This window comes from Natator depressus, chromosome 2, assembly GCF_965152275.1.
Source record: "Natator depressus isolate rNatDep1 chromosome 2, rNatDep2.hap1, whole genome shotgun sequence".
Classification (NCBI taxonomy): Eukaryota; Metazoa; Chordata; order Testudines; family Cheloniidae; genus Natator; species Natator depressus.
Window position 1 is genome coordinate 72,321,457 of NC_134235.1, and position 23,373 is coordinate 72,344,829.

The 23,373-nt window shown below is 46.4% G+C and overlaps 1 protein-coding gene across 2 annotated transcripts in view; it reads right to left on the bottom strand.

Annotated features, from left to right (window-relative positions):
* SPIDR (scaffold protein involved in DNA repair) overlaps positions 1-23,373 on the bottom strand; it is a 327,349-nt gene that overhangs the window by 200,059 nt on the left and 103,917 nt on the right. For both annotated transcript variants that reach the window (XM_074944412.1, XM_074944411.1), the window contains one exon: positions 19,891-19,991. In XM_074944412.1, the coding sequence (XP_074800513.1) occupies positions 19,891-19,991 (101 nt within the window). The remainder of the gene's footprint in view (positions 1-19,890; positions 19,992-23,373) is intronic.

Below are 23,373 nucleotides of genomic sequence, written 5' to 3' on the forward strand. Positions count from 1 at the left end.
GTAACCTCTGTCCTCCCGCTGCACCTGGCCCCCGGCATGTTCTGGCACTCTCCCTGGTGTGAAGGAGCCTGGGAGAGGAGGAGAGGGGAGCCTCTTCTAATGCTCTGCAGCCCAGCAGCTGCCTGAGATAGCCTGCCCAGGCTCGACTGCCGGGGACCACGGCTGAGCTAGCCGGAAATGTGCTGGGGGAGGGGGACTCAGACTTGCTCACCCCCAGTCCCTGTCACCCAAGCCCAGATGGGGAGCAGAAACTGCCTCCCCAGCCAGGCTCTCTCAGGCAGCTGCCAGCCCACTATGCTGCAGAGCAATGTCCCTGCAGCCAGAAGTGGCTGGTCCCGCCCCTTCCACTCCCTGGCATCTGGAGAAGTTCCCCCGACCTTGCCCAGCCCTGCCCCTCCTCTTCCCGCCCCGTTCTGCGCTCTCCCCTGCCTCTTTCTGCTCCCGCTCCTCCCCTTACCCCCAGCGCCTCCTGCATGCCACTGAATAGCTGATCCACGGCAGGCAGGAGGCGATGGGGAGGGGGGAGCTGATTGGTGGGGCCTGCCACCAGCTGGAGGCACTGGGGGGTAGATGTGAGGAGGGGCCCACCGGTGGGTGCTGATTCACCCACTATTTTTTTCTGGAGCACGCATGGAGTCTGTGCTTATGCTGACTACTATGGACTAAATACGTTGAAGCAATAGCTATGAAACCGTATCATGTAGAGGGATTATACTGAGGACAAAATATAAAATAGATATTTAATAATTGACCAATTAGCATAGTATGTATATAGATAAGATGTGACTAGAGCTAATTAAACAGACTTACTATTTTACCTACTCAATTAAAACTTTGATTCTGCCATCTGCAGGAATCTTCTTGAAAACACAAAAATAGTGTTTTTCCAAATTGTCCGTGTCATACAGGGGATGAATACAGGACTATAATTTTTGAAAAACTGTTTGTGAAATCCTTGGAACTACAAGCTTTTCTCTATTTTTTGTCTGAGCTGAATGAAGAGGACTATTGAGTAAAACTATCTATCCAGTTTATATTTTACATCTGTCTCTATAATCTGTGTTACCAGGGCTGTTAAATACAGTCTGCCAGAAAAGCCGCAATTCAGCAAAAATAATAATGATACAGTATCTTCAGTGGTGGACTATTAAAGAGTCTATTTAATAAACAATGTACAAAGAGCTCATTAATATTGACTCTTTAAAAATGCAACTTATTTATTCTTCAAGTATTAGGTTCTGACTCAAAGCCCATTGAGGTCAAAGTTGTTACATGAAATAAGAAGTTTCCCATAAAACTGTAAACAGATGAATTACAAATTATGTAGAAACGCAAGGGACAGTTCAAGTGTATGATAATTACTTGCAAAGATTAAATAAAAAAGCCATTTAATTGGGCTCCAAAGGAGGCTTGGAGAGTGAAAGTGAAAACTATGGGTCCTGTTTGCTCCCCACCACCACTGAGGCTAACAGAAGCTGTAGGTGCCCTAAATTATACTGCAGCTCATTCAGTCCCAGGGAAGATGGGGCAGAGTAAGTTTCTCAGGACAAAACAGCATAGACAGTCTTGGGAAAGAATTTATGTATCTCTTCAGAAGAGATACACCAGCGTGAAAATTATGGTGATGAGGGAATTCAAGGGAAAAGGATAAGAGGAAGGGGAGATATATGAAGTACTAAGTCAACAAAAATTCATATGCTCATATTTCTATCTCTCTCACACACACACAGACACCCCGTAAGATTTAAATAGCCAAAGTAATGCATAATAAATAGAGCCATGCAAATCTATGGATATCTGTGGACCATGTTTGCGGATCGCACATGGATGTGGATCAAAATTTTGTATCCACGGAGGGCTCTAATAATAAGGTCAAGCTATAATCAGTGCCAGGAGAAATCCAGGGGCACAGAATTCCCACAAAAATCAAGACCAAGAAATCTTAATATAACACCCTAGAAAACAGGGAAAGTTGTTTTCCAAATTAAACCATAATTTAAAGCAAAATTATTAAATATTTTTGTTCCTGTTTTGTGCAAAGGTAGTATGGACAGCATATGTTTGGTTTTATCTTGTGAGCAGCCAAGATCTACACCTTTTGAGCTGATATCACCTGAGTGGGGTGACAGCTCAGCTTCTGAGAAGGACAGATACTTCAGGGAAAGCAATTACAGATAGTCACTTATGATCAAATATAATAAAAAAAACTACAGAACCAAATTATATGATTTACAGATTACAAGTAGTTTTGTAATATACTTGATGTAACCAAATAATTAAAATTAATAATTTAACAGTCTGAATTTCCTAGGATTTTTGCCATTTTGGCTCCCAAGAAAATGAAATACATTCTGTTGGATTTCTATTGATTCTGCCTGTAACAGTTCATGGAATAAAATCTTCTTAGGGAAATGCAAACAATCCCGTAAACATAATATTGCTGATAGCATGTGTAGTGCTAAGAAATAAGCCCATATTCTGGGACTGCTTTAGAAGAACTGATGGAGTTCAACTGTTTTCAACTTGAGAGGATGAAGTACTTTTTTTGTTGCATTTTTAGTTTAAAAAAAAAAGACAGTTAATGATAAGCTCTCCATTTGTCCATGCTGGTTACTAATTTTAAAATGAGGCAATATTTTAGTCCACATTGTTTAACTTCTATTTGTCTAATTTGGGCCTGATTTTGCATGGCACTGAGCACCACTTGGGGGGGGGGTGCTGAATGCCTTCAACTTCCATTATATTCAGTGGAGCAATGGCCTATTCTATACTTCCCAGATTCAGGCCACATATTTATATTTTTCTTCTCAAGTTAAAAAAAAAATGTCTGGAATATTTCTTTTTCACATCAGTAGTTTTTCAACATGGCTTCTCTTCCTTTGCTCCTCCTCCTTCCTGCAGTAGAAGTCTCCAGGCATGGGTACTTCAAACTCAGCCAGCAGCTGAATGCCAATCCAAAGCCAATGTCTCAAAACTAGGAAGCAGAGTGGGGCTTCAGGAGACTTCACAGCATAACTGTCTTGATGTTAGTTAGCTCTAAAGAGATCATATTTCATCATGTGGTGATAATTTCTGAACCTATTCATAAGTTCTATTTTTGAGAAAATAAAAAGACTATAGATGCAAGACTGCCTTTTTACCCCACTTACGGACATATGGAAGAGGCTGTCTGAATTTGGCCCTATTTGAAAAGTTCTGTGCTCTTTAAGAAATTATTTATGGTGTTTTGAGTGATTGAACATACCATTATTCTCTCTCATAGGAAGGCCCAACTTCCTTGTAAAAAAAACAAGCAAAAAAGAGAAAGTTACTTACCTTATAGAAAAAACGTTTACTTAGCTTTTCGTAACTGTTGTTCTTCGAGATGTGTTGCTCATATCCATTCCATTCTAGGTGTGTGCGCACCCACGTGCCCAGCTGTCGGAGAGTTTTGCCTTAGCAGTATCAGTAGGGCTGGCTGTGGCACCCTCTGGAGTGCTGCGCTCATATGGCGGTATATCAGGCACCGCTGGCCCTATGCCCTCTCAATTCCTTCTTGCCGGAACTCCGACAGAGGGGCAGGAGGGCGGGTAATGGAATGGACATGAGCAACACATCTCAAAGAACAACAGTTACGAAAAGGTAAGTAACCATTTTTCTTCTTTGAGTGTGTAGCCCATAGGATTACTTTGCTAGCTATTATATCCTACTAATCCAGCCAGCCGTAGCAAATAATAAGTTTGTCTTTCTGAATTAATCCATTTTATTCTTATATGTTATCAGTATTAATTCCTATGAATTTAGGATGTGTTGAGGCATATGATATATTTTTCCTAATAATTATACATAGAATAAGTTTTGCTGAAATGCAAGAAGCCTACTAGCCTATATCCTGTAAGATCCGCTAAATAGCTAAGAGTATAATTAGTTAAAAGTAAAAAGAACAAGAGCACTTGTGGCACCCTGAGAGGCTAAAAAATTTATTAGAGCATAAGCTTTGGTACATCTTTGGCTCAGATAGGAATGGTTACTGTTTTTCAGTCATAAATTTCATAGCATTTATTATTCTGTTAAACTCAATAAAGCTTTTATCAATTTGGTATTTTCCTCAGTGTAAGTGTTTTGCAAAGCACCCCAAGAGTCCTCTCCCGATATAGAACTCTCTGAGTTCTCGGACTCTGCAGTCTGAATTGGACAAGAACCTATAAATCTTCTGGTCAGATGCGATCAGTGGCAAGCCATAACAACTAACCCATAAAATTCAGGTCAACAAGTGGTTGCTCTTGTCGATTCCATTCTAGGTGACTCACAAGGAGTATCTATGGAGGTGGGCTCGGAGTTCACAGCTTTGCGGCTTGCAGTATTGCTCTGCCAAAGCCAGCGTTGTCCTGGGCCTGCTGAGTAAGTGCGTAGTGGGATGTAAAGGTATGGACAGACGACTAGGTGGCCGCCCCACAGATGTCCTGGATAGGCACTTGGAGCAGAAAGGCTGCTGAACAGGCCTGCGCCTTGGCAGAGTGGGCGGTGATGATCGCCAGGGGCAGCACCTTGGCTTGATGATAGCAGAAGTGAATGCAGGCTTTCCAAGAATAAATTTTTTGAGCAGATACAGGGTGACCTTTCATCCTGTTGGCCACAGTTGCGAATAATTTCCTCGGCTTACGGAATGGCTTGATTCTGTCAATGTAGGAGGCCAGAGCCCACCTGACGTCCAGGGCATGTAGCTGTGCTCCTTCTCCAACTTATGCATCTTCGGAAAGAAGACTGGTAAGTAAACGTCCTGCTCGAATGAAACTGAGATACTACCTTGGGAAGGAAGGCCAGATGTGGTCTTAGCTGGACCTTGTCTTTGAAGAAGACCGTGTAAGGCAGCTCCGAGGTGAGTGTCCGAATCTCGGACACCTGGCGGGCTGATGTCACCATGACCAGGAATGCAACCTTCCAGGAGAGGAGAAGGAGACAGCAGGAAGCCAGAGGCTTGAAGGGGGAACCCGTGAGCCAAGACAGCACCAGATTCAGGTCCCACGGAGGAACAGGATCCCTGATATGTGGGTAGAGGCACTTCAGCCCCTTAAGGAATCTGGTCGTAATATCCTGAGAGAGAACCAACCTGCCCTCAAGCAGCGGGTGGAAGGCTGAGATGGCCGCTAGATGGATCTTGATCGATGAGAATGACAAGCCCTGGAGCTTGAGATGCAGGAGGTAGTCTAGAATGAGTTGCAACGCAGCTCACTCGGGACAGACACCCTTATCCGCCCTCTAGCAGGTGGACTGCTTCCATTTGGCCAGGTAGGTTGCTTTGGTGGAGGACTTTCTACCTCCCAACAGGACTCGCTGGACCTTGGCCAAGCGCTGCCACTCCTGTGAATTTAGCCACACAGCAACCAAGCTGTCAGATTAGTGCCGCCAGGTTTGGGTGCAGAAGACTGCTGTGGTTCTGGGACAACAGGTCCACCCTGAACAGAAGCTGGAACAGGGTCGCCACAGAGAGGTACAGCAGAGTGCTGAACCAGTGTTGGTGCAACCATACTGGCACTATGAGGATGACCACCATCCTGTCCTGTTTGATCATCATGAGGACCCTGGGCAGCAACGGCACCGGAGGAAAGGCATACATCGGAGCCCCCGACTGTTAGGATATTCAGGCCTGTCTGCAAAGGCCTGTACTTTAAGAATTTAGGTGTATTCTTATCACTTGGCTAGTTATAGAGGTATAAAAGAAAGAATCAAAATCACTGTCTGCCAGTGTAAGATCCTTCTCTTACTGTGGCAGTCTGAGGCCCTGTTCTTAGGCTAAGGCCTTTCGCTAAGCAGCAGAAACAGCCATAAACTGGGAAGCAACCGGTCACATCCTCACATTCCAAACTAGTCACATTGAAATAAGGTGCTATTGGGCTGTTAGGAATAAAATCCTGTCCTGATAGTGCCTATCACCTCCAGAGAAAGGGAAGTGCCTAGAAAATGTAAAAGGAAACTTAGTTTGATAGCATCCTGTCTGGCAAGAACTCACTTATCAATAGCTGGGATGTGAAATCCTCACTTCTGTACTGTTTTGTCATTATAGTTCCCACTTTGCTATTGTTTGTCTGTATAATCTCTGTCTGGTTCTGTGATTGTTCCTGTCCGCTGTATAATTAATTTTGCTGGGTGTAAACTAATTAAGGTGGTGGGATATAATTGGTTACATAATCATGTTACAATATGTTAGGATTGGTTAGTTAAATTTCAGGAAAATGATTGGTTAAGGTATAGCTAAGCAAAACTCAAGTTTTACTATATAGTCTGCAGTCAATCAGGAAGTGAGGGAGTGGGTGTGTGGGTGGGGGAGATGGGAACAGGGAATGTGGGTAAGGAAACTGGAATCATGTTTTGCTAAAGGGGGAAATGGGAACAGGGAATGGGGGTAAGGAAATTGGAATCATGTTTGGCTAAGGGCAGGAATGGGAACAAGGACACAGGTGTAAGGCTCTGTTGTGTCAGAGCTGGGAAGGAGGACACTAAGGAAGGAAATTGGAATCATGCTTGCTGGAAGTTCACCCCAATAAACATTGAATTGTTTGCACCTTTGGACTTCGGATATTGTTGCTCTCTGTTCATGCGAGAAGGACCAGGGAAGGAAGCGGGTGAAGGAATAAGCCCCCTAACACCGACCACGGGAGCAGGAAGGCATCTGACAGGGATCCTCTGTCCATGCCCTGAAACGAGCAGAAAACATGACATTTTCTGTTCTGCCTGGACACGAATAGGTCCACCTGGGTAGATTCCCCACTTGTGGAAGATAGAACTGACCACCTCCGGATGAAGGGACCACTCGTGGCAAGAAGAGAATGTCCTGCTGACATGGCGTTCTTGGCCCCTGGGTGGTGAGTGGTTACGAGATGGATGCCATGCTACAGACAGAAGTTCCAGAGCCGTAGGACTTCTAGGCAGAGGGCAGATGACCTGGCTCTGCCCTGCCTGTTGAGATATAAGACGGTGGCCATATTGTCCGTCAGGACCTGAACCACCATGTCTTGTATGTGGGACAGAAAGGCTTCACAGGCTAGGCGAACCACCCTGAGTTCCTGGACGTTGATGTGCAGGGATCGATTGTAACTGGACCAACAACCTTGCATACTGAGATCGCCCAGGTGGGCTCCCCATCCTAGGTCTGAAATGTCAGACGCAAGAGTCACCAATGAGACTGGGGCTGCGAAGGGGACTCCTTCCAGCCCCGACGTGGGATCTTACCACCAGTTAAGAAATGACAGTACACTGTCCGGGATCCTGACCACAGTCAGTCCATGCCACGCCGACTGGGGACATAGATCGACGTCAGCCATGCCTGTAGGGGTTTGAGGCGGAGTCGCACATGCCAGACCACGTAAGTGGATGCCGCCATGTGACCTAACAGTTTTAGGCACGTGTAGGCAGTGGTGATCGGTTGGGCATGCAAAGACAAGATGAGGTCACCCATGGAATCGAGTCTTGGGGAGGAAGGCTCTGGCCTGAGTGGAGTCGCACGTGATCCGAGGACCAGCCCTTTATCAACCAATAGTGGAGCTACTGGTAGATTTGGATTCCCCCACATCGTAGGTAAGCGATCAATGGTGCTGTACGCTTTGTGAACACTCTCGGGGCTGACGAGAGACCAAAGAGCATTGCCGTGAACCGGAAAGGGCGCTGGCCCAATGTGAAATGGAGGAAATGCCAGTGCCCCAGGAATATGGAAATCTGTCTCCTTTAAATCGAGGGTGGCATACCAGTGTCCTGGATCCAGGGATGGAATGATGGAGGCTAGGGAGACCATGCGAAACTTCAACTTCTTGAGGGACTTATCGAGGCGACACAGGTCTAGAATAGGTCTGAGGCCACCTTTCGGCTTTGGAATTAGGAAGTAGTGGGAGTAGAATCCTCTTCCTTCCATGTTCCGAGGAACCTCTTCCACTGCCCTCAGACACAGGAGGTTTTTGACCTCCTGAATGAGGAGCTGCTTGTGAAAAGGGAGGACGGGAAGCAGACCAGGCTGGGAAGGGGGACGAGATGACGACTGATGGCATTGCTTAAAACCCCTGTCTCTGTCCTCCTTTTTGTAGGAGCCAGACCGAGGGGCACCCCAAAACCTCAACAACAGCAGAGGAGGTGGAGGGCGGAATGGCTTTCTGGCCTGCTGAGGAGTATGCAGGCCCAAGGAGCGGAGGGTGGCCTGGGAGTTTTTAAGGCCATGGAGCCTTGCAGTCAGCCAGCTGCAAGAATAGCCCTGTTTCCTCAAAAGGGAAGTCCTGGAGAGTAGTTTGCATCTCCTGGGACAGCCCAGAGGTCTGTAACCAGGAGTTGTGCCTCATGGTTATTGCAAAGGCGACCACCCTGGACACTGAGTCCGTGGCATCTCAGGCCATCTGGAGGACACCGCTGGCCACAGCCTTGCCCTTTTCCATGAAGGTGGCAAACTCCTGAGCCCGATCCTGTGGGAGGCTCTCCTTGAACTTGCTGATCGAGTCCCACAGGTTAAAACTGTATCTGCCAAGTAGGGCTTGATGGTTAGACACCCTAAATTGAAGGCTGGCTGTCGAATAAATTTTTCTGCCAAATAAGTCTAGCCTCTTGGCTTCTTTGTTCTTGGGGGTACCACTCGCCTGACCCTGCTTACCCCTTTCATTGATGGCAGATATGACTAGGGACCCCAGGGGAGGGTGTGTGTACAGAAGAAAGGAGAGCAGCAGAATACGGACCCTGGACTTCAGAAAAGCAGACTTTGACAACCTCAGGGAACTGATGGGCAGGATCCCCTGGGAGAACAACATGAGGGGGAAAGGAGTCCAGGAGAGCTGGCTGTATTTTAAAGAATCCTTATTGAGGTTACAGGGACAAACCATCCCGATGTGTAGAAAGAACAGTAAATATGGCAGGCGACCAACTTGGCTTAACGGTGAAATCCTCGCTGATCTTAAACACAAAAAAGAAGCTCACAAGAAGTGGAAGATTGGACAAATGACCAGGGAAGAGTATAAAAATATTGCTCGGGCATGCAGAAGTGAAATCAGGAAGGCCAAATCACACCTGGAGTTGCAGCTAGCAAGAGATGTTAAGAGTAACAAGAAGGGTTTCTTCAGGTATGTTAGCAACAAGAAGAAAGTCAAGGAAAGTGTGGGCCCCTTACTGAACGAGGGAGGTAACCTAGTGACAGAGGATGTGGAAAAAGCTAATGTACTCAATGCTTTTTTTGCCTCTGTCTTCACGAACAAGGTCAGCTCCCAGACTACTGCACTGGACAGCACAGCATGGGGAGGAGGTGACTAGCCCTCTGTGGAAAAAGAAGTGGTTCGGGACTATTTAGAAAAGCTGGATGAGCACAAGTCCATGGGGCCAGATGCGCTGCATCCGAGAGTGCTAAAGGAGTTGGCGGATGTGATTGCAGAGCCATTGGCCATTATGTTTGAAAACTCCTGGCGATCGGGGGAGGTCCCGGACGACTGGAAAAAGGCTAATGTAGTGCCCATCTTTAAAAAAGGGAAGGAGGAGGATCCTGGGAACTACAGGCCAGTCAGCCTCACCTCAGTCCCTGGAAAAATCATGGAGCAGGTTCTCAAGGAATCAATTCGGAAGCACTTAGAGGAGAGGAAAGTGATCAGGAACAGTCAGCATGGAGTCACCAAGGGCAAGTCATGCCTGACTAATCTAATTGCCTTCTGTGACGAGATAACTGGCTCTGTGGATGAGGGGAAAGCAGTGGACGTGTCGTTCCTTGACTTTAGCAAAGCTTTTGACACGGTCTCCCACACTATTCTTGCCAGCAAGTTAAAGTAGTATGGGCTGGATGAATGGACGATAAGGTGGACAGAAAGCTGGCTAGATCGTCGGGCTCAACAGGTCGTGATCAATGGCTCCATGTCTAGTTGGCAGCCGGTATCAAGTGGAGGGCCCCAAGGGTCAGTCCTGGGGCCGGTTTTGTTCAATATCTTCATTAATGATCTGGAGGATGGTGTGGATTGCACCCTCAGCAAGTTTGCAGATGACACTAAACTGGGAGGAGAGGTAGATACGCTGGAGGATAGGGATAGGATACAGAGGGACCTAGACAAATTAGAGGATTGGGTCAAAAATAATCTGATGAGGTTCAACAAGGACAAGTGCAGAGTCCTGCACTTAGGACGGAAGAATGCCATGCACCGCTACAGATTAGGGACCGAATGGCTAGGCAGCAGTTCTGCAGAAAAGGACCTAGGGGTTACAGTGGACGAGAAGCTGGATATGAGTCAACAGTGTGCCCTTGTTGCCAAGAAGGCCAATGGCATTTTGGGATGTATAAGTAGGGGCATTGCCAGCAGATCGAGGGACGTGATCATTCCCCTCTATTCGATATTGGTGAGGTCACATCTGGAGTACTGTGTCCAGTTTTGGGCCCCACACTACAAGAAGGATGTGGAAAAATTGGAAAACGTCCAGCGGAGGGCAACAAAAATGATTAGGGGACTGGAACACATGACTTATGAGGAGAGGCTGAGGGAACTGGGATTGTTTAGTCTGTGGAAGAGAAGAATGAGGGGGGATTTGATAGCTGCTTTCAACTACCTGAAAAGGGGTTCCAAAGAGGATGGCTCTAGACTGTTCTCAGTGGTAGCAGATGACAGAACGAGGAGTAATGGTCTCAATTTGCAGTGGGGGAGGTTTAGGTTGGATATTAGGAAAAACTTTTTCTCTAGGAGGGTAGTAAAACACTGGAATGTGTTACCTAGGGAGGTGGTGGAATCTCCTTCCTTAGAAGTTTTTAAGGTCAGGCTTGTCAAAGCCCTGGTTGGGATGATTTAGCTGGGGATTGGTCCTGTTTTGAGCAGGGGGTTGAACTAGATGACCTCCTGAGGTCCCTTCCAACCCTGATATTCTATGATTCTATGATACTCAAACCCATTTCCAGGGACATAGGACTTCTTTTCTTGGATGTGGGCGGAATGGAAGGTGGGGTCTGCCATGCAAACTTGGCAATTTTTAGGACCCCCTGGTGGATGGGCAATGCGACCCAGGCTGGGGCAGAGGAGGGGGATGTTACTGAAAAGGTCATCGGACTCTTTAGCTAGCTCCTCGACCTCCAAATTCAGGTTGGCAGCCACCCTCTTGAGCAGGGCTTGTGCTCCCTGAAGTAATCGGGGGGGCTATTGGTTTGTGAGGGCTCCGCCACTGCCTCGTCTGGGGACAGCGAGGACGACTGCACCTCTGGAGGGTGGGGAGCGTCTCCTTGCTCCATTGGTGACCGCTCTGCAGCTGCCGGGGCCTCCCGCTTCTGACTCAGCATGACGCTCCAACTCGGGAGCCAGCTGCGCCGGGCGTAGCTTGTCCAATGTAACCAGGGAGAAGCGGTACAACTACAGTGCCAGCATAACAGGTACACCCCACAGGTTCCACTATTGCCACTGGGCAGGCCATTGCCCTTGACCCCATGCCAATGCTGCCAGCACCTTAGCGGGTTCCTGGCTAAGAGGCGATTCGCCCTTTATAGGGAAGCGGCTGAAGAGGCCCTCTGACCTGGACCACTGCCCTTCTGGTGACCAGGGCGGGATTGTTGAAGCATGAGTCTGTCGACTGATCCTCATTGGCGACCGGTACGGAGAAGGCCAGGGCCAATGCCTGCCCTAAGAACGGTGCCGGGGCCCAGGCAAGACCTCAGACCACAGCGGTAACCCTAAGGGCCTCTGTAGTGCACACAAGGCCTAACATAGGTCCTTTGCCTGAAATTCCCTTCTTGCACAGTGCCTGTGGGCCAGTCAACAGACTGTTTCTTTGGTATAGGTGAGGGGGAACGGTACCAGGCAGATTCCGGTGCCAGCGGTGCACTGCATGTCAACACCGAAGTACCAGGCGTGGAGTCCGAGTGCAAGGGCTCCGATGCTGGGCACAGATTGGTCTCCATGAGGAGGGCCCTCAATCGAATGTCCCGCTCTTTCTGAGTCCAGGAATGAAAGTTTTTGCAGATCCAGCACTTGTCTTTTCTATGGGACTCCCCCAGGCACTCTGAACAGCTATTGTGAGGGTTACTGATGGGCATCAGCCAGCTGCACTCAGAACACGGCTTGAAACCTGGGGAATGGGGCATGCCCTGCGCCAGGATAAAGTCCCAGCTGGGACTCTAACTATGAAACTACTATTAACCCACTTAACAGCTAACCAATCAGTCAACTAAACAACAAAGGAGAACAATCTAAACAGTGAAGAACCAATAATGCTCTTGCTAAGCAAGACCAGGTGCTCCAAGCAACTGTCATGGGCGGTAAGAAGAAACTGAGAAGGCGTAGGGCCAGCGGTGCCTGATATACTGCAGCATGAGCGCAGCACTCCAGAGGGCACCACAGCTGACCCTACAGATATCGCTAAGGCAAAATCTCCGACAACTGTGTACGTGGGTGCGCACACACCTAGAATGGAATCGACATGAACAAGCACTCGAAGAAGAAACTAGAGTTTTTTGAGATGCGGTGTCCTTATCTCTATTCCACTGTGGGAGTATATGCATCCGGAGAATTTTCAAAGCAGTGTCCACTGCTCCACACATACGCCCTGATTCACCTCATGCCTCCAACTGGGGATATAAAAGGTGGAGTAGACTGAGTACTGCACATGTATACATAGGGACCAGCAACTCAAAGAAGGAGCAAATTTACATTTAGTTTTGTTTTCAACACTGCAACAAATTCAGACATTTGGTTAATAAAAGAGGATACAAACAGAAATTTGGCCCTTTGCCATTCCTCTATAGGCCTAAAACAATCATTTATAGTATTAACTCTTAAGTAGCTATTAAGTAAAAGAAATCTAGACTAGGATAGAATGAATTAGCAAGTGAAGCTCAAACTCTTACAGATTTTCATATTCTTAGGGCTTGTCTACACATTGCATTAGTGCACTCCAGCTAGGGTGTAAATTCTAGTACGGACCAGCGTGTCACACACTAACTGTCCACATAGTTCCTGGTAGTGTGGACTACAAGTTCCCTAGTGCACGCTGACACAGTACCACGACTATGTCAATGTGCAGTCCCTTCAAAACTGCACTACTCCTTTCAACTGCATAAAGTTTATACTTCTTGTCCTTATCTTAAGGACCTTCACAATTCTGCCCCTCCACTAGTTTTTCTGTTCCTCTGTCATATTGAATTCCTGTCCCTGCCACAGACCTACCCACCCAAAAGAAGTTTGGATTATAACTCTGGAGTAAAGTAGTTTCTCATTAATAAACCCATGCAATTGGAGGTTCTCACAACCCCAAAATGTGCACACATCCTGAAGTCCTTGTTATTTATGTCCTCTGTCTCAAAGCCAAAGAGCTTGCATAAATAGTTATGACTATCTAGTCCTTTTATTGTATTAGAACTGCTAAACATGCAACATAGCAATGTATTAAGCCTCGTGTAATGATCGCAGAAAAAGAAAATAAAAACAACCCTCAGACAAATAAAATGTATACTGTACAAAGCTTCAGCGTTTTCATTGTTAAAATCTACAGCACACAATCCCCTAATATTATATGTATCCCCTGCTATAAAGAACAGATTCTTCACAACATAATCCAGCACAATGTAGCTGTTGCCTTCCACATCACGCAAGCCCCTTAGAAATTGCAGATGCTTCCTCTGCAACAGGCAGACCTCGTCAGTACAAAGTTCAGCTGCCAAAGACTCCCCCTTGCTCCAGTGACATTTCCGGTTTGCAAGATACAGAGCTGAATTAGGAGAAAAAAGATGTGCATAAATGACCTCACAGAATCTTGCACTCAGTGACTTCAGATTCTCGGGACTACGTGTTCCACCCACCGAGAGATGATAGTCCAAGAGATTATGAAACCTTCACAACCACATATACATAGATAGACCAGACGGCTATAAAAACACAAACCCAAAAACAAAAGAAAATATATTAGATTGTTAGGGGGAGGTTCTTGCCCTCCCCCAATCACTAGAGTGCCTTCACATATCCATCACACCTAAAACATTGGTATTGTATTGGTGAAAAAACTCCTCACCCCAGCCTCCATTACATTTGAGGGCAAGGAGCCTGTCAAATCATCATTGTGGAGAAACGTTGGAGGAATTCTGTCTCTTCTCTCTCATTACACCTTTTACTAACAGGGCAAGTGGGTTATCTTAACCTTGTTCTCTCTCTCTGACTGAAATGGAGTTATCAGCCAATCCAATGAAGTTATGTACACAACAACCTCTCTTTAAAATTGTTCACAATTGACAATCACATCCCCATAGTAGGGGACTCAGGGGTTCATGAGGTATGCGCTCCCCTTCTGCCGTAGGGTTACCAAGTTTCTGCTTGCACAAAACCGAACACCCTTGCCCAGCCTTCTCCAAGGCCCTGCCCCCCATTCACTCCATCTCCCCTCCCTCTGTCGCTCACTCTCCCCACTCTCACTCACTCGCACTCATTTTCACCGGGTTGGCTCAGAGGACTGGGGTGCGGGAGGGGGTAAGGGCTCTGGCTGAGGTTGTGGGCTCTGGGGTGGGGCCAGAAATGGGGAGTTCAGGTTGTGTGAGGAAGCTCCAGGCTGAGGCAGTGGGTTGGGGTGCACTGGGGTGAGGGCTACTGGCTCTGGGGTGGAGCTGGGGATGAGAGGTTTGGAATATGGGAGGGGGCTCCGGGCTGAGACAAGGGGTTGGAGTGTGGGAGGGGGTATGGTACGGGCTCTGGGCTGGGGCCAGAAATGAGGAGTTCAAGGTGCAGGAGGGGGCTCCAGGCTGGGACAGGGGGCTGGGGCTTTGGTGTGGGCTGGGGATCAGGGATTTGGTGTGCAAGAGGGGGCTATGGGCTGGGGGGTTCAGAGGGTGGGATGGGGATTAGGGCTGGGGCAGGGGAGGGGGGTCGGGGGGCAGGCTCCGGGAGGCGCTTACCTCAGCCAGCTCCTGGAAGCAGTGGTATGTCCCCGCTCTGGCTCCGACACAGAGGCATGGCCAGGCAGCTCTACACGCTGCCCCATCCATAGGCACCGCCCCTACAGCTCCCACTGGCTGGGAACCGCAGCCAATGGGAGCTGCAGAGCTGGCACTTCAGGAGGGGGCAGCTCTGAGTGTGCACTTTTGGCCAGCCGCCGCATGGATTGTGCAACCGAATGACACTGGACAATATCTCCGGTCCCAAACACAACCCTAGGAAACTCTGTCTTGCACTGTCCATTTATGCCTGCTGGATGCTGCAAGCTTGTATGAGTTCGTCAGTTTAACAAAGAAACTGATAAGTACCAGGCTTGTTACAGGAGTCTCTGATGCGCTTCAAACCAAACGCACTGCTTCAGATAGAACAAACAAACAAATACATAAACTACAAAAGATAGATTTTAAGTGATTATAAGTCAAAGCACAACAAATCTGATTTGGTCAAATGAAATAAAAGCAAAACGCAATCTGAGCTGATCTTAACATTTTCAGTTCCCTTACAAACTTAGATCCTTCTCACCACAGGCTGGCTTATTGCGCTTCAGCCAGGCTCTCCCCTTTGATCAGCGCTTCAGTCGCTTGGTGGTGGTGTCTGTAGATCGGAGTGAGCAAACTACGGCCCGTGGGCCGGATCTGGCCCATCAGGGCTTTGGATCCAGCCCAAGGGATTGCCCCCCTGGTGCCACAGGCCCCGTGCCGCTCTCAGAAGCGGCGGGCACCACGTCCCTATGCAGCCCCTGGGGGAGGAAGGGCAGAGGGCTCCATGCGTTGCCTTTGCCTCCAGGCACCGCCCCCCACAGCTCCCATTGTCCAGGAACGGAGAACTGCGGCCAATGGGAGCTTCGAGGGAGGTACCTGGAGGCATGGCAAGGGCAGCACACGGAGCATGGTTCCAGTTGCTTCCCGGAGCAGCACCACATGGGGCCAGGGCAGGCAGGGAGCCTGCCCTGCCCCAGTGCATGCCGCTGTCACCCTGGAGCCCGAACCCCTCCTGCACCCCCATGCCCCAGCCTGCACCCCGCACCCTTCCTGCACCCCAACCCCCTTCCTGCACCTCACACCCCTCCTGCACCCCAACTCCCTTCCCTGAGCCCCCTGCCTGCACCCTGCACCCCTCCTGCACCCCAAATCCCTTCCCTGAGCCCCTGGCAGCACCCCGCACCCCAACTCCCTTCCCTGAGCCCCCTCATACACCCCACGCCCCTCCTCTGCCCCAATCCCTTGCCCTGAACCCGATCCTGCACACTGCACCCCCTCCTACACCCGCACTCCCTCCCGCACCCCAACCCCCTGCCCTGCATACAATTTCCCCACCCAGATGTGGCCCTCGGTCCAAAAAGTTTGCCCACCCCTGTTGTAGATGGAGGTGGAAGAGAGAGAGCATGGCAAACGTCTCTCCCTTTTATCAGGTTCTTTCTTCCCTCTTGGCTTTGCTCCCCGCCCTTCAGATTCAGGTGAGTATTACCTCATCGTAGTCCCAAACGGACCAAGGGAAGGTGGGGTGACTCACTCGAGAGTCCAACAGTTGCTGCCTAGGCCAGTGTCCTTTGTTCCTGTGAGGCTGGGCTGGGCTTGTCCCATACATGCCATGATGAGGTGTGAACTGCCCCTCTGCTCCTGGAGAGTTTTGCCTGGGCTTGTTTTAACCCATGGGGACACATTTTCAGCCTCATAACTATATATATGAAATTACAACCTACAACATTACTGTAACAACAATACTTAGTGCATCATGAGCTTTCCAAAGACACCTGACATGACAAACTTTGCATTGGATACCACACAATCATATTATAAGGATGAACATGGAGGTGGAAGGTGTTCCCCCGAGGTAGAGAGCATCACAGCCCACTCCCCCTACACTTGAAAAATCTTCCAAAAGACCAACAGCCATATACAGCAATCAGATGTAATATAGTCACAGTTAGCCTCTACCTCAAGAAGGGGCAACTATGGAGTACATGATGCACCATTCCGCAGGTGCTAAAATGAAGATACTTCTCTCTACAGAATAAGGTGTAGGCTCTGTTGTGGCAGAGCTCAGAAAACTCTCAGACATTCCAAGCTGCTATAGAGTTTGATTTAGACAAAAGCAATACCCTTAATGAATAACCCTCTCAATTCACAGTATGAAAGACAACAAACACATGCTTCAGGGGGGCACTGTTTTCTGAAGCAGTAACTCAGCTCTGCTACAGAGAGGCAGCCAAACCACAGCAATTACATACAATTAAGCTCTGCAACAGAACGGAGGTCGGCAGAACAAAGGAATTTTTAAAGAATAAAGCCAAAAAGAAAGGTTTCATTGGATGACATGGAGGTTGACACAACACACAAGATAATAGCAAAATGAAAGCTCCAGTTTTTGCAACATAAAATGCCACGAGGGGGTCAGCCAGACCGTTCTGGAAATATTTCTCCTAAAATCACAAATAAAACCAAAGGCCTTGGATTAATTTCATTGGGAATTCCTCCCTCCTTCCTTGTCACTGAATTTCTGGTCTATGCGAACATACAATACAGAGCATCCAAAATGACTTAATAGATCTTCAGCAACTAAGCTGCTTCAATCTCTTCCCACTGATCACTGTGCTCATCTGTCTCTTTTGTGTCTGGCTTTAGCAACAGAAGCAGAGACAAGAGCTGCATGAAAGTCAGAAACAATCCTGCATTTTAGAAATATTATCAGAGCAAAGAAAACCTAGAAGGCTGAGTATTATGCTGCCTGGAGCAGCTCACAGCCAAGAATGCCAACCTCAGGGCAGACTGTCAAAAGCAGGGCAGACACCCCAAATTGGTGATATGTTCTATAATTAGATTACACCAACCCAGTAACAAATATGAATTCCTATCTCACTGTACCAGTCTTACCATGGAGTCATAGACAGTCCCTTTGGGGTCTCCAGTCTATCTTGCCACACAGGCAAGCTGGATTTAGTTATAAATGATCACTTACACCAAAAATCACAAAATATTCAGGTTGCTCCCAGTCCCAAGAGACCAGCCACTTACTCCAGATCCATTTGTCTTTGGGATGAGATCTAAGGTACAATACCTACAGCCAATCCTGTAATAAACTAACTAAAGGTTTATTATTAACTAGGAAAAAGAAATAAGAGAGTTATTTACAGGCTAAAGCAGGCAAGCATATATACACAAATGAGTTTAAGTCTGTGATTCAAAAGGTGACAGAGATGTAGCAATCTGTCAACACTGGATGTCTTTTTTGGGCTTAACTCAGGTCAACCCTGCAGATCTCTGTTTTTTGTTTCTTAGCTCCTGCCCTTGTGAGATTCCAAACAGTAAAGAGAAGAAAAATCTTCATGCTAGCAATTTTTATTTCCCTCTTCCGGCATTCAAGTGGATGGCACAAAGCTTTCTGCACGTACTTCTCCATGGGTGGATGGGGCAATCAACAAAGCTTTTGTCCTACAATGGCCTACTTAATATTTGATAGTCCTCTTGGATGGGTAGGGGAACAGACTCTTCTTGTCTGAGTTCAAATTTCAGAGCAGGTATTTTTACAATCATAAAACAAACTTTATAGCATGGAATACAGACATTACAAGTAAGATTAATGTATGAAGCGATTTACAAGCATTTCATAGAGTCTAAACATTAAATACGTTCTTATAAAGCTAATACGTATTTTGAATAAAACTAACATATAGGTGAGCTGGTTTCGTTTCCAGCTATTAGTTTGTCAGTTCTTAGCTAACGCCTACGGCCTTGGCCAAAGCTGGCACTTTGTTTACCAACATTACACTGAGACCAGCAAGAGATTCTTATCTTAAATCCCAATAAGATGAAAGCCAAAAGTGTTACAGTTAGCAGCGCAACAGAATTATTACACTCTTAGATTACAGGTAGTTACATTAATGTTGCCTAACTGTCACAGCAAAATCTTAACCATTCAGGCTGAAATTTTCCATACTGGGCATCTGACCTAGGTTGAATTTTTTTTTTTTTTTTTTTTAATTTCAGCTAAAACAAGTCAGCTATTTTTGAGAACCAGATTAGATTAGGGAAATATATGTTGTCCAGCCCATGTAAAAAACAAACAAACAAAAACAAAAAAATCACAGCCATGTTGTTGAGATGCTCTAGCGCTTCCACCCTTTGCAAGACAGACTTGAAATTTTGTAGTGGGGTTGCCCTGATGTAAGAGATGTGCCCTTTGTTGTCCCTGTGAAAATTCAGCCAATTTTTGAGTCTCTGAAAAATCACACTTTATACACGCTCAGTAAAGTCTTAAGAGTTTGGCAACTACATTCTTTGAAGATTCAGAGAGGCATGTGATCATGTAATTGGAGACTGTATCATAAAACTGCATACATCCAAGGGGGATAAATTAAAATTTCCTATACAATCTTAATCCTGGCATTTCCTAACATTTAAGCCCCTAGATCAGTGGTTCCCAAACTAGGGGTGCTGCTTGTTCAGGGAAAGCCCCTGGCAGGCTGGGCCAGTTTGTTTACTGGCCGCGTCTGCAGGTTCAGCCGATCGTGGCTCCCACTGGCCGTGGTTCACCGTTCTCGGCCAATGGGGGCTGCGGGAAGTGGCAGGGGCCGAGGGACGTGCTGGCCACCCTTCCCGCAGCCCCCATTGGCCTGGAGCGGCGAACTGCAGCCAGTGGGAGCCGCGATCGGCTAAACCCGCGGACGCGGAAGGTAAACAAACCCGCCTGGCCCACCAGAGGGTTTCCGTGAACAAACAGCGCTCCTAGTTTGGGAACCACTGCCCTAGCTGGACAGAAAATTTTCACCTTTTGAACTCAAGTACTTCAGTGACAGGGACATTATGAATACCTAGTGTGCTAGATAAGAGATGCAGTTCTGCAGAATATTAATGATGTACGTGCCACAACTCAGAGACAGTGCTATACAGAATACAAACTTGCACCATATTACTATATGCATGGCAATGTCAAATATTTTTCTAATGAATAGATGTAACAGTAACAAATATGTACTTTCATATAACATGCCTACATACATGGTTCTTACCTGAAGAGGTTTTATACTCTGAAACACATTGATGTTTCCAAAAGCTAATGGCAGACCTCTCTCTGTTCTGCAACCGATTTAACCTTTCTGCTAGCCCTCCCCTGCAGAGAATGAAGAAATGCTCAATTAAGCCAAGAATTAGCATTCAGTTTTGCCAAGTGACAAGTCATAGGACCGATGAAATATTTATTCTGTGACCCTCAGAGACAGAGACATACTGTAAAATTACACTCTACAGATTTGCTCAGACAATTCAGATTGGGCTACAATCCCAATAAAATGTGAGCTTAATACAATACAGAAGACACAGAAATGTTCATCATCCTGGTATTCAAAATTTCAAGTCCCTCAGTCCCCCACCAATATGAGTTTAAAGAAGTATTTCCATCCTCCCTTCCACTTCCACTTTTTTTTTTCAAATTAGAAGACAGACACAAATATAGGACAATTTTGAAAACGCCCACATCTGTCAAGAGCAATGCCCCGCCCAAAATGTCACCTTATCCATAACTTTCACCTGGGGTTCACTTTACAGCCACTTTTTCAAAGTTGCTTGCTCGCTGGCAATGAGTGATTGCAAAAATATTCTTTTAGCCACACTTTACCCTATGATTCATTTCACACACTGGGTCAAGTGTGCATTTCAGTGGCCTGAAAACTCTCCACACTGGAATTAATTCAACATTCTCGAGGTCAGAGGAAGAGGAGTAGCATCTGAAACATACACATTTAAGGTAATTTCAAAGCAATTCCTATACCTTTGATACTGACCCCAAAGGGGTCAGTTTACTAGTTTAAGAACAAACAGACTAGTGTGTATGAAGCTGCCTTTGGACTATTGTGGGACTATTTGAGCATTTTTCTTCACATCTGACTTAGATAAATATGAAAATTTATCTATCTGAGAATAAGATCATCTGAAAAAATCATTTATGCAGGGCTACAACTTGTGTTTCCTTTCCCTACATTCAGCTACCATCTATTATTGATTCTTTAACAATAATCCTTCCATTTCCCATCAAAAAGTGCAGTTATAAGAAGCTGTGAATTTGCTTGGTTTCAAAGTATAGAGTATACTCAAGACAGTACTTATGAGAAATTCCAGATGCTCATTGGAAATAGTTGTTTCTGCATCTGTTTGGGACATTGTAAAATTAGAAAATACAATAAAAGGATATGCCATGCATGACAGGAATTTCCACGGTAAACAAGGGGGATGGGTTAAGATCAGTTAAGATTTGTTTGGGGGGGGGGGGTTGTTTTTGTTTTGTTTTTGAAAACAAAACCAGAAATTAACTACTTCTTTTGGTTCAAACATATACACACACATTACAACAGAGTTTACAATATTGATATTTGATAAACACCAAGTGATATTTTATATATAATATTGCTGCATACATTATTAAGAGTACTGGTGGGGATATGTTGTACAAGTTATGTATGTATGTTAATATGGAATATGCAAGCAATATCATGGCTGGACAGGTAAGAGGACATAAACTAACTATGAATATATTTTCCCTTATTAAAGATGGAAGATAGAGCATGGTGCAAAGTTGGTATTGGAAACAGCACAGAATCTAAGCTCTTTTCCATGTTTAGAGGGAGGCAAGAATATTTGTTTAAATTACTTTTAATTCTTTTTTAAGTTTTGTACATACAAGCTGGTGTTCATGAATTCTTCTCTGCCCAGTGAACTGTCACACTCAAGGTACATCTACACAGCAAACGAAGAGACCCTTGGCAGCAAGACTCCAAATCTAAGTCAATTCATTTGGGAGTGCTGGTAGCGTAAGATCCATAAACCTGGAAATCCTGGACGCTCCATCATCTCAGGCACTGACACCCTGACAGCAGGATTATCTGGCTACCCTACACTACCAGCACTCCCAGCTATCTTCGAGACACCACTGACTTCCTGAGGAAACTACAATCCATCGGTGATCTTCCTGATAACACCATCCTGGCCACTATGGATGTAGAAGCCCTCTACACCAACATTCCACACAAAGATGGACTACAAGCCGTCAGGAACATTATCCCTGATAATGTCACGGCAAACCTGGTGGCTGAACTTTGGGACTTTGTCCTCACCCATAACTATTCACATTTGGGGACAATGTATACCTTCAAATCAGCGGCACTGCTATGGGTACCAGCATGGCCCCACAGTATGCCAACATTTTTATGGCTGACTTAGAACAACGCTTCCTCAGCTCTTGTCCCCTAATGCCCCTCCTCTAATTGCGCTACATTGATGACATCTTCATCATCTGGACCCATGGAAAAGAAGCCCTTGAGGAATTCCACCCTGATTTCAACAATTTCCATCCCACCATCAACCTCAGCCTGGATCAGTCCACACAAGAGATCCGCTTCCTGGACACTACAGTGCTAATAAGCAATGGTCACATAAACACCACCCTATACCGGAAACCTACTGACCATTATGCCTACCTATGTGCCTCCAGCTTTCATCCAGACCACACCACACGATCCATTATCTACAGCCAAGCTCCACGATACAACCGCATTTGCTCCAACCCCTCAGACAGAGACAAAACACCTACAAGATCTCGATCAAGCATTCTTACAACTACAATACCCACCTGCTGAAGTGAAGAAACAGACTGACAGAGCCAGAAGAGTACCCAAAAGTCACCTACTACAGGACAGGCCTAACAAAGAAAATAACAGAATGCCACTAGCCATCACCTTCAGCCCCCAACTAAAATCTCTCCAACGCATCATCAAGGATCTACAACCTATCCTGAAGGATGACCCATCACTCTCACAGATCTTGGGAGACAGGCCAGTCCTTGCTTCCAGACAGCCCCGCAATGTGAAGCAAATACTCACCAGCAACCACACACCACACAACAGAACCACTAACCCAGGAACCTATCCTTGCAACAAAGCCCGTTGACAACTGTGTTCACATATCTATTCAGGGGACACCATCATAGGGCCTAATCACATCAGCCACACTATCAGAGGCTCGGTCACCTGCACATCTACCAATGTGATATATGCCATCATGTGCCAGCAATGCCCCTCTGCCATGTACATTGGCCAAACTGGACAGTCTCTACGTAAAAGAATAAATGGACACAAATCAGACGTCAAGATTATAACATTCAAAAACCAGTCGGAGAACACTTCAATCTCTTTGGTCACTCGATTACAGACCTAAAAGTGGCAATTCTTCAACAAAAAAACTTCAAAAACAGACTCCAAGGAGAGACTGCTGAATTGGAATTTAATTTGCAAACTGGATACAATTAATTTAGGCTTGAATAAAGACTGGGAGTGGATGGGTCATTACACAAAGTAAAACCATTTCCCCATGTTTATTTCCCCCCTCCCCACCCTCCACTGTTCCTCAGACATTCTTGTCAACTGCTGGTAATGGCCCACCTTGATTATCACTACAAAAGGTTTTTTTTCCTCTCCTGCTGGTAATAGTTCACCTTAAGCGAT